At 37.2% G+C, this 12,724-nt stretch overlaps 1 protein-coding gene across 5 annotated transcripts in view; it reads right to left on the bottom strand.

Annotated features, from left to right (window-relative positions):
- LOC128682481 (uncharacterized) overlaps nt 1-12,724 on the bottom strand; it is a 60,275-nt gene that overhangs the window by 22,257 nt on the left and 25,294 nt on the right. For 4 of the 5 annotated variants that reach the window (XM_053767176.2, XM_053767177.2, XM_053767179.2 and 1 more), the window contains exons 25-33: nt 11,889-12,043; nt 11,136-11,283; nt 10,056-10,211; nt 6,529-6,724; nt 5,745-6,030; nt 5,170-5,471; nt 4,472-4,676; nt 2,229-2,375; nt 1,785-1,888 (exon numbers count right to left, since the gene is read on the bottom strand). In XM_053767176.2, coding sequence (XP_053623151.1) covers nt 1,785-1,888; nt 2,229-2,375; nt 4,472-4,676; nt 5,170-5,471; nt 5,745-6,030; nt 6,529-6,724; nt 10,056-10,211; nt 11,136-11,283; nt 11,889-12,043 — 1,699 coding nt within the window. The remainder of the gene's footprint in view (nt 1-1,784; nt 1,889-2,228; nt 2,376-4,471; nt 4,677-5,169; nt 5,472-5,744; nt 6,031-6,528; nt 6,725-10,055; nt 10,212-11,135; nt 11,284-11,888; nt 12,044-12,724) is intronic. The other variant, XM_053767178.2, reaches the window with a different exon arrangement.

The raw sequence follows: 12,724 nt of genomic DNA on the forward strand, positions 1-12,724 counted from the left end.
TTTATCTATATATGTATATGTTATAGAATATAGTATCGTTGAGTTAGCATCCCATAACACAAGTCTCGAGCTTACTTTGGGGCCAGCTCAATCTGTGTGATTTGTCCTAATATAGGTATTTATAGGTATAGGTATGTACATACGAGCACACTTATATCTGAAAGCACTGAACCGATTTACTTAAAACATTCATTTATTGCTTTAACTCAAAAAACATTAGCAATCGTTACTATTGACCGTTGCACGTCAGAAATGACTAAACTGTGTGATTTTCCCCTCATTGCATGTACCACATTTTATGCAATAAAAAATATTAATATTTAAAAATAAACTGTTTGATTTGCTTGTAGACAAATGTTTCTATAATATTCAGGAATTTTTAAACAGTAAATTTTAAATATGACAATTAATGTTTTAAATGTGCTACTTATATTTGACTAACTAATGACTAAATTAAATTGTGTTTATTTGAAATTTAATTATAAAATGAATTATTGTTGACATAATGTAATCTTGGAAATTAACAATTTTAGAGTTTAATTGATATTTATGTACCTACATTTGCATGCATTGTTTGGCAAAATATGTGATACTATTTAATTTTAACATATTTCTGTGCCATATTTTGTGCGAATAAATGATAAATGATAATGATAAATGATATTATAATTATATATAATAATTGTCGACCTCGGTGGCGCAGTGGTAAAGTGCTTGCCTCTGAACCGTGAGGTCCCGGGTTCGATCCCTGGTCGGGTCCTGATGGAAAATGATCTTTTTCTGATTGGCCCGGGTCTTGGATGTTTATCTATATATGTATTTGTTATAAAAATATAGTATCGTTGAGTTAGTATCCCATAACACAAGTCTCGAACTTACTTTGGGGCTAGCTCAATCTGTGTGATTTGTACTAATATATTTATTTATTTAATAATATTTTATTCGACCAAACTAGGATCATGGGTTAGTAGTGGTGCAAAATCCTTAAAAACTATTGTTAATATAAGACACAGAGAGACATACATAAAGACAGACAAAACACTGATTACATTTGTCATTTCCTCAGTGTGTGAACCGTTGCGCAATGGTTCATCCACCAAAATCGGTTCATTAAAAAAAAAAATTTTTTTCTTTCAAGACATGAGGTTGTCATCAAATGTATAGAAAACAATGGAATTTTTACATTTAAAATTTCCTATACAGGTAACACAGGACATTTAAAATGCAAAAATTCACCATCATTATACACGACAGCGTCCCAATCACAAAATATTATTACAAATGCGAAAGTAAATTTGTTTGTTTGTTACCTCTTCAAGCGTTATCTACTCAACCAATCTTCTTGAAATATCGCATACTAGCTGAGCTCCGGGGCTTCGCTCCCGTGGGAATTTCGGTATAAAAGGTACCCTATGTGTTATTGCAGGTTATATCCTACCCGTGTACCAAATTTCATAACAATCCGTCCAGTAGATAATGCAATTATAATTAATTACAGTAATTATAATATTAGTTGGGGTATTATTTAAGAGTATGGAGAAGGACATAGGGTGCCTTTCAACCCGGAAAAAACTATTGTTCCCGTGGGATTTGCGAAAAACCTGTATTCTACGATAGGTGGCGATAAACACTAGATGGCGCTGTCTGTATTTGAAACGCGCTATGGATATTTCAATTCAACAATCCCAATCGCATTTTAATACGAAGATCAAACTGTGCCCGAGGACATTTAAGCGGGCGAAGCCGCGGTTAAACAGCTAGTAATTTCTAAATGAATTTCTCACCAGTAGTTCTCGGCCGCCGTCTCGTAGCGCTGGCGCGGTAGCTGAGTAGTGTGCCGCGACGCGATCTAGCGTCAGTCAGAAACTTCCATGTCTTGGTTGGTTCTCTTCAAAAATTAAATATTCAATTTAAACTGAAAATTATCCAACTTAAAAAATTATTTATTTACCAGTTGTTCGCCGCGAACATAGACCTTAGACTTGGACACAGGAAATGTTTACAAAATTGTGAATATTTCAAAAACGACTGAACCGATTTTGATGACCCACGAGCTTAAAAATTCCATTTGCATACCTTTTAAATTTCATCAAAATCGAACCAACGGTTCGAAAGTTGTCGCGTTACAAACATACATACAGATGCCTTTAGGCGACTTGAATAAAATCTGACACCAGTGTTAGCAATAACACACTCGATATGATGAAGAAATAGTATATAATACTTACATCGGTGCCAAAGGTTCGTCCCTCAACTTGGTCATAAGAAAATGTTCGTTGCTACGCAGCTCAGCAAAATACACGTCTAATATCTGCGCACACGCAGCCAGATCTTTTATGTTGCCAACAATGAGCAGGGCAAGGCATTCAACTAATCTGAAATTAAATGGATATATACATACTTTGCTACTTGAGATCCATGCCCCATTGCTCCGTCGTTGCGGCTCCGTTGTTTTCAATAAGTAGCAAAGCAATAATAATAGTGTACACGTTATATTATCAATTATTTTATGTCGCTCTTCAATAAGACGAGTGTCAATTTATTTTATCATGATTAATTATTGCTATATCATTGAATCATGTCATACTAGCTGTTGTCCGCGACTTGGCCCGCGTTAATTTCAGTAATAACAATTATTTTTCCGCGAGAAAGCCTAGTATCCTAAGTATCCTGTGTCCTTCTCCGTGCTTCAAACTATATGTATGCAAAATTTCAAGAAGATTGGTTGTGTAGATAGGTAGATAGAGCGAACAAACAAACAAACAAACAAACAAACAAACAAACAAACAAACAAACAAACAAACAAACAAACAAACAAACAAACAAACAAACAAACAAACAAACAAAAAAACAAACAAAAAAACAAACTTTAGCAAAATATTTACCAATCAACAGTTTTAATAATAAACTTAATAATTTTTAACCCCCCACGCAAAAAGAGGGATGTTATAAGTTGGTCGAACTTAACTAAGTTTGTCTGTCTGTGTACGTGGCGTCAACGGGTGAACCGATTTGGATGCGCTCCTTTTATTTGATAGCAAAATTTTTTTTTTCTGTTCAGCCGTTGAAAACGTTGCAGCAAAACGAATATTACAAGTCGGGGGTTTTTTTAATTTGCCTAACAAATAAACTTGTTAATATAAATATATTAGGACACATCACACAGATTGAGCTGGCCCCAAAGTAAGTTCGAGACTTGTGTTATGGGATCAACGGTAATTTTTATGCAAGTTAATTGTGTTTCACATCTATCTATATATTATAATCAGCACTCGAATCACAATCATAACCTGTTTTGATATACCTTTTGACTATGTACATTATGTACTTTTATATATTATTAGAAAGAAAAGTAAAAAAAAATTTTTTGTAAGAAACAATAATGGTAAGCCGATCTGGCATGATAGGGACCAACACTGTTCAAATGAGTTTCTTTCGGCATTTCCTCTCAGCAGTGGTCGTTCCGAAATGCCACTAGTTTGTAGCTTGTGAGAAATAACTATTTAATATCAAAAATTGAGGTCAATTTCTGAATAAATGTTTAGAATTTTTGTTGTAAAATGACTTCTTGATAAATGTTTTTACACAATCAAAGATTTTTTTTTTATTACATTAATTACCATAGATGTAGATTGTCTCGGATGAATGATTAGACTCGGATAGAATTTAGGGCTAGTATAAGTACATTATAATTCTTTTTCTGTTTTGGATTTGTAGTGGATAGCATGCTCCTCTTTATTTATTTATATTTGCATACCTATACTCGGTAAAACGTGTAGGTCTAATTCATTTTGACATCAATGTGTCTATTTGTACTCATGTTTTTGGCAAATAAATGTTCTCTCTCTCTCTCTCTCTCTTTCTTTCTTTCTTTCTTTCATTGTAAGTGACATTTTATTTTGTCTCATTTTAATCTGATGTAATTTTATAATTGTTTAAATATGCTATTATTAACATTTGCATGGTGTTGACAACGGCTAAATAGGCTTGTTCTAAACCATTGTGTGGATTAGTATTGTACTTTTTAAGCAAATAAAATTATTTGATTTGATTCAATCAATACATATAATAAAACAGTAGAAAAAACAATCCTGTACATTGAATATATTTACATAAAGATAAAATTAGGCGATAGAGTTATATAGTAACAGAGAAGGAATTTGAAAAAAAAAAGCTCTTATCTGTATGTCTGTTTTTACACGCTAATCTTCGGAACTACTGGACGGATTTGAATAAAACTTTTTTTATTATATAGCTATTAAGTCTGGGTATAATATGGGTACACATAAAACTGGAACACCTGATGGAGAACAATGATCGCACAGCTAAACTATAGGAAATATATATATTTCAGTTTCAATTTCTATAATAATTTTGAGGCCACGGGAACTAAGTCGAAGGTAATGATTTGATTTAATATTAGCATATACAGAAGCCACGTGCTAAAAATCTAGTAAATTAATCTAGTTACCTCTCCCTCGGATCCTTGCTGAGCACGCTCCTGACAACGCTGTGCACGTCATCGTTGCGTGACGTCACGCCGGCAGCCACTTTGGACACCACATTGAGTATATAAGGGTCATTTTCGCTTGCAATGTTCAGTAGAGCGACATTCGCTCGTTTTAACCTTTTTGCTGACGGCTCGCCATCTCCCTGGTTTGTGTGGTGGAAAAGTTCTAGAATAAATCGTAATATATAATATTATTATGAAGAGGTAAGAGTTTGTGAGTTTGTATGTATGTGGCGGGGTTATCTCCAAAACTGCCGAACCGATTTCAAAAATTCTTTCACCATTAGAAAGCTACATTATCCGACATTGCTATGGGCTGTGTTTTATCTCAAAATTCCATTACACGGGAGCGAAGCCCTCTAAAGCAACGGACCGTGGTGGGTCATGGCCCATACTCCTTATAAGGTAAGGAAGGCCAGTGCCCCAGCAGTGGACACGATTAAATGGCTGTTGATGATGATCGATCTAATCGTTCGCATTAATAAAATACTAGCTTTTGCTTACCCGCGTTAATTCCGCGATGAAAGGTACCCTATGTCCTTCTCCGCACTTCAAACTGCATGTATGCAAAATTTCAAGAAGATCGGTTGAGTGGATAGAGCGTGAAGAGGTGCGCCACGAGCTTAGCTTAATGAATAATAAATAGATCAGTAACATACCCTCAAAAGCTTTCGCGGCAACTTTAAAAGCAGCTTTCCGCACCCTTTCCATTGAGTGGTCGCAATATTCCAAGGCTTGTCTAACTACCCTCCTTTTAAAACCATCTTCCATCAATCGCAACCCGTTAGCGACTAGATCTAAAGCTTCTACATTATCTATGGTCAGGAACTCGCTCAGCTCTATGGTTTCGAACATAGGCGTGCGGTAGTCTATGGGCTGCCGTGACAAGTATATCGAGAGGATGTGCAGGCATTTGTTTTGCAGTGTTTTCGGCAATTTGCGCGTTTGGTCCGTGACTTGTCTGAAATAAAACAAAAAAATAATATTTGTGCCGTTTTGATCGTTACGATCTCGAGGCAGAAAAAATGGAGACGCTTTTCTTCTAAATTGTGCGACCATACGCGGGGCTGAGGCAGACGAGTGGGGAAGTGGTGGTATGGCATGCATGGCACCGCCCCACACCAAACATAAAACTAATTATATACTCATACATGATTTACTTCGAAAATAGTTTATTTAGTTAGAGTTTAATCCATTTTATTATTAAATAATAATCTTTTTTACATAATCTTACCTGAAATTCGCCTCATCACACACGTCTTGACATCCCAATTGTACATAATACAATAATTTTATGTAAGACTCGCTCTGTTTCACCCTTTTCAACATATCCCTGAAGCTGCTTATAGCGCTGTCCCTCTCCCTCTCACACGACAGAGCAGCGCCGAAGCATTCGGCCATTTTGACATCTTCGAGCCAAACTTTTAAGTCTATTTGAAGAAACGTCTGAACCAATTGCGGTAAATCGATTTTATTTTTTAGTAATTTTTGAACAACTGGTAAACATTTGGACGTTCGATCTGAAAAGAGAACAAGTACAATCATCTCTCTCTTTCATCTGAGGGTATTTCCCGTTGCTTCTTACTTTATCGTCGCGACTTCGCGCAGTCGTCGGCGTCCCTAGTTGTCAGAGCATTAAATATACATATTAGGACAAATCACACAGATTGAGCCGGCCCCAAAGTAAGTTCGAGACTTGTGTTATGGGATACTAACTCAACGATGCTATATTCTATAACAAATACATATATAGATAAACATCCAAGAACCGGGCCAATCAGAAAAAGATCATTTTCCATCGTGACCCGACCGGGGATCGAACCCGGGACCTCTCGATTCAGAGGCAAGCACTTCACCACTGCGACACCGAGGTCGTCAAAAACAGATGTTATTAGTGATGAGGATATCTAATCACTAATAAAAACATTTTTTTTTGTCATTACAAAGGTTTTTTAACCATTCTCATTGAGAATGATTTAAAAACCTTTCTCTAGGTAGCATTAACAAAATCTACTTACGTTTAATGTGAGTTTCGATTATACTCCAATCAACCGTCACATATTTAGCGTACACTTCTAGAAAACTGTCTAAAATCTGTAAGAAATCTCTGGACTCTATGGCCTCGGTAATAAGGGCGTTTATGGTAGTCTGCAGGTGGGGTATCGATGTTTCCGGTACGGATGGGTCGTCGCGCCAGTATGTTAGGGTTTCCAGCTAAAAATATGTAGATATTAATATTTTATTTCACTAACAATGTGAAACGTGTCTCTCTTCTCGACCGCGACACCTTCAAACGCAGACATCCATACTAATATTATAAATACAAAAGTAAGTTTGTTTGTTTGTTAGCTCTTCACGCGTATAGTCAAACAATATTCTTGTAATTTCGCATATAAGTACCGAGAAGGACATAGGGTACCTTTAATCCCGGAAAAAGTTATTGTTCCCGTGGGATTATTAAATTAAAGTACTATATTCAAATTCAAATTCAAATCATTTATTCAGAAATTAGACCTTCACAGGCACTTTTTCTCGTCAATCTTTTTATTTATAGTTATTTCTCACAAGCTACTAACTAAACAGTGTTGGTCCCTATCATGCCAGATCGGCTTACCATTAATGTTTTTATTTTCAAATAATATATAAAAGTACATAATGTACATAGTCAAAAGGTATAGGTAAGGTGCGGTAAACCGTTGAGGAGTTCCCTCGTTTGGAGCCGATCCGGGCTGCACTATCAGGTCATGCGCATCATAATAATGCATTGTCATGGAAACTGAAGCGACTTGGGAAATTTCAACTCTGCAGGACAACTGGAAGTAGGAGAAATCTAACTTGCAAGATTTGATTACAGACAACGGGACAGGTGAAACTGAATAAATAAATATATAAGGACAAATCACACAGATTGAGCTGGCCCCAAAGTAAGTTCGAGACTTGTGTTATGGGATACTAACTCAACGATACTATATTCTATAACAAATACATATATAGATAAACATCCAAGACCCGGGCCAATCAGAAAAAGATCATTTTCCATCGTGACCCGACCGGGGATCGAACCCGGGACCTCCAGTGTCGCAGTCAATATTAAAAAATATATTACACATACGATATCAACATGTAGCCCATTGATACGTCCTTGTAGTAGAGTACACGCTGCGAACGCGAGCAACGCCGGGCGCAGTGTGTTAGCGTGAGGCGATAGCACCGCGCGACAGTTGCAGATACACTACGGGGAGAAATATAGAATGGTTAGAGCGCGGCCCCATTGCTCCGTCGCCCCTCGTTGCGCTTTAGCGTTTAATTTCTTTTATGTTGGGAGAGAATTATTTTAGCGTCAAATCTGTCATTTATGTATGTTTGTACGTACGTATGTTTTTATTTATTTATTTATAAGACTTTATTGTTCCAAGTAAAAACATACTTATAAACAAATGGCGAACTGAATGCTATAAGCATTCTCTCCCGGCTAACCATTAGGAGAAACAGAGAAAAGTTGTGCGGAGCAAAAATATCTTAAACACAAATAAGTACTACCACATACTAAAATACAATAATAACTACATATATAAAATATAAATAGCAAAGCATATATACATAAGACTACATATATATCAATATATGAATACATACAAACCAAAATTTTATCCAAGAAATACAGATAAAATCTAAACGGAAAAGAGAAAATCACGAGGAAAAGGAGTCCCAAAGATGAGAATGAACTCTTTTCTCGAAAGAAAATCCGCTGTTTAAGACGGTAATGTCAGCGGACAAAGCGTTCCAGAGTCGTGAAGATTTCGTGGAGGGCGAAGGAATTGACCATGAAACGGGTCCGGAAAAGGGGGGTATAAAGGACGTGTTCGAAGAGTAGTTGCCGTTCATTATTTTATTATTTTTATCTGGAATAATAAAGTTTAATCATACATACAAATCAGTAAATATAACAGAATAATAGAACAGTAAAAAAAATTCTGTACATTGAATATATTTACATTTTAAAAAAAATTTGGCGACACGAGTCACAGTACAACAGAGTAAGAATTTGAAAAAATATGTGTTTTATAATATTTAAGGATTACAGAAAGTGTTTTACATTTGTGAATATAATACAGAAAGTTATTAGTGTACAGTAAACAGCACATCGACCTATCCAAATTAATTGCAAACTCGCCTCTATCGACGCGACATAGAGGTTCATGCGGGTTAACTTGATGTGCTGTTGACTGTACGAAAGAAATTCCTTAAAAATTATCAAGTGTGTTTTTTTTTTTAAATTTCATGACTCCATCGTTCGCCAAAACGATGAATTTGCCAACGTCAAGGTTGACACGGAATATTGTTTTGCAGCCAAGTGTTTTTATCCAAATCACAGAACCGTAACCGTCTTATTAATAAACATTTAAAACTCTGATTAGGCTTGGTGTAGTAAATCTTTGTTTTGTCCCTCTCTCTCTTATCAACATTTGACATTGAAAGAACAAGACAATACAAAGAATAACTATTCCGAGGCTAATCAGAGAATAAGCTTTTTATTAATAAGGGGGTTTTTAATATTCAAATTCAAAATTCAAATTCATATCATTTATTCAGAAATTAGACCTTCACAGGCACTTTTTCACGTCAATTTTTATATTTCTAGTTATTTCTCACAAGCTACTAATATCGTAACAGTAGAGTAACCTGCGCAGCCAGCGCGCTGCGGAGCCCCGCCCCCGCCGCCGCCCCCGCCAGCCCCGCCCCCGCCAGCGCCGGCAGCGCCGCCGCGTGCGACAGCAGCGCCGTTATTGTCGGAGCCAGCGGGTGTTTGTTTAGTGGGCTGTCTGTAATCTCTACTTCTTGGACCTCCACCTGAGGGATATTTAGTAATTACTTGCTTCGCGTCAGGCCTTCGCTCCCGATGGAATTTCGGGATAAAAAATACCCTATGTGTCCAGGTAATATTATACGATTAATGACGACCTCGGTGGCGCAGTGGTGAAGTGCTCGCCACTGAACCGAGAGGTCCCGGGTTCGATCCCCGGTCGGGTCACGATGGAAAATGATCTTTTTCTGATTGACCCGGGTCTTGGATGTTTATCTATATATGTATTTGTTATAGAATATAGTATCGTTGAGTTAGTATCCCATAACACAAGTTTCGAACTTGCTTTGGGGCTAGCTCAATCTGTGTGATTTGTCCTGATATATTTATTTATTATTAATATATTTATTTATTTATTCTATGAATTGACCGAGCGAGCGAAGTCTAGAAATCAACAAAGGGCAAAAATAATTTTTTTGTATGTATGTTTTGTAATGCGATAACTTTCGAACCGTTGGTCTGACGATTTTGATGAAATTTAAAAGGTATGTAGTATGTATCTGTCAATAGAATTTTGAAGTTCGTGCAGCGTCAAAATCGGTTAAGTCGTTTTTGAAATATTCGCAATTTTGTACAAAATTTATTGTGTTCGCGAGCGAACAACAAGTTATTCTCAAGAATAAGTTAAAATTATGTGTGACGTGTAACCATTTATCAAATAAAAATCCATTCAAAAACCACCTGCTCCGGCTCCCTCGGGTACAAGTCAAACTTGTGCGCATGCTCGGAGAGTGTTCTCAGGAATATGCCGGTGGCCGTGCTGGTGCTGGTGCTGGTGCTGGTGCCGGGTGAGGGGGTCACCGCTACCGACACGCAATGTCGGGTCTTGCGACGTCTCTGTGATGGTAGTTATTTATTTTTATTCATACACTAGCTGCGACCCGGGGCTTCGCTCCCGTGAGAATTTCGGGATAAAAGGTATTATTCCAGGTAATATTCTACCCGTGTACCGAATTTCATAGCAATCCGTCCAGTACATTTTGCGTGAAAGAGTAACAAACAAAAAACAAACAAACAAACAAACAAACAAACAAACAAACAAACAAACAAACAAACAAACAAACAAACAAACAAACAAACAAACAAACAAACAAACAAACAAACAAACAAACAAACAAACAAACAAACAAACAAACAAACAAACAAACAAACAAACAAACAAACTTTCGCATTTATAATATTGCGACATGATATTTACGTGTTAAAAATCACTAATAATATAACTCGCATACGTTTAATTATAACTAAATTTATCGAAGTTGTTCAGCCCGACGAGCTTTTCCTGTTGAAGTATAAAAATCGTAAATCTGGAACACCAGAAGAAGACTCTATAATGGTCCAGTTAAATTCGGCCACGCGAACGAAGTCGCGGGCACCAGCTAGTATATATATATATATCTCTTCCCGCTCTATCTACTCAATCAATCTTCTTGAAATGTGCATACATGGTAGTTTGAAGTACCTCGCATCCCGGAATAAATTACTGTTCCCGTGGGAAATTCACGCGAGCGAAGCCGCGGGCAAAAGCTAGTATATACAGGGTCACTGGTATCAAACGCAAAACCTGAAGACTACTCGGGCACATCAAAACAAGCAACTTTTGTTCTACGACTTTTCGTGATTTGTATTTTACAGTAGCGTTATGTAGCGGAATCGAATAGAGTTAACGTTTTATAGAAACGACATTAAAACTAAATAAAATATTTTTTTGTATTTATCACGTTTAGACAAAAATCGTATATATATATATAATAAAACTACCTTGATAATAGGAATGTTGTATGTAAGTTTGGGATCGTCAATCTTGTCCCAAGCGTCTGGCCCCAATAGCAAACTGTAATACTTCACCGCAGGCTTGGATTTGCAAATGGCTGCGCATAGGCAACTGTAGATGGCGCACTGGTAGCGTCTGTAACGACCACGTCATCTTACAAAAACAAAACTCTTTTTAGCCCCCGACGACAAAAGGAGTTATTTGGAGACTGAATTTTTCTGTGTGTAATCAAATCTTGTCCAGTCATATTTCGTCGTTTTAGAGGCCATCCATCAGTGCTTATAATTTTGTCGCATTTTACATATTGACGACCTCGGTGGCGCAGTGGTAAAGTGCTTGCCTCTCAATCGAGAGGTCCCGTGTTTGATCCCCGGTTGGGTCATGATGGAAAACGATCTTTTTCTGATTGGCCCGGGTCTTGGATGTTTATCTTGGATGTATATCTATTTATATTAATATATATTAGGACAAATCACACAGATTGAGCTAGCCCCAAAGTAAGTTCGAGACTTGTGTTACGGGATACTAACTCAACGATACTACATTCTATAACAAATACATATATAGATAAACATCCAAGACCCGGGCCAATCAGAAAAAGATCATTTTCCATAATGACCCGACCGGGGATCAAACCCGGGACCTCTCGATTGAGAGGCAAGCACTTTACCACTGCGCCACCGATATCGTCAAAATATAAATGCTTGATAACTTTTTCTCGTAATTTAACAATAACTTGCCTGAATACGTCCTGAATATCTTCTCTCCCTACCTTCCTCCTCAGCGTGACACACAGTTTGCACACGGTCCAAGTGAGGTAATTAGTTGTATCAGGTCTGGGCTCCATGTGCTGATAAAGTGCAGACTGAGGGGACTCCAGACTAGACAGAGGTATCTGTAAATTATATATCATACAAGCCGGTCGTTCCGAAATGCCAGTAGTTTGTAGCTTGTGAGAAATAATAAGTAATAAATAAATATATTAGGACAAATCACGCAGATTGAGCTAGCCCCAAAGTAAGTTCGAGACTTGTGTTACGGGATACTAACTCAACGATACTATATTTTACAACAAATACATATATAGATAAATATCCAAGACCCGGGCCAATCAGAAAAAGATCATTTTCCATCGTGACCCGACCGGGGATCGAACCCGCGACCTCTCGGTTCAGTGGCTAGAACCTTACCACTGCGCCACCGAGGTCGTCAAAGCTACTATTTAATATAAAAATTGATGTGAAAAAGTGCCTGTGAAGGTCTAATTTCTGAATAAATGATTTGATTTTTGAATTTGAATGTCAATTTTGTACATATTTTTTTGTTGTTTCATCGACCACCACTTGCTTCCGGTGAAGGAGAACATCGCGAGGAAACCTGCACACTGGTTGATTATTATTAACTTGTGTACGAAATGGAGAAGGCAATGGCAAACCACTCCATTAATAATGCCAAGAAAGTTGTTGTGTGTGAGTTTCATTCCACGTAATAACCACGACCCTCGGCCATGAGGAATACGACAATGAAGAAGAAAGTAGTAAAAACTCGGTCCCGACCTCTAAGCTAGGCTCAGTGT

The sequence above is a fragment of the Plodia interpunctella genome, chromosome 30 (genome assembly GCF_027563975.2).
Source record: "Plodia interpunctella isolate USDA-ARS_2022_Savannah chromosome 30, ilPloInte3.2, whole genome shotgun sequence".
Lineage (NCBI taxonomy): Eukaryota > Metazoa > Arthropoda > Insecta > Lepidoptera > Pyralidae > Plodia > Plodia interpunctella.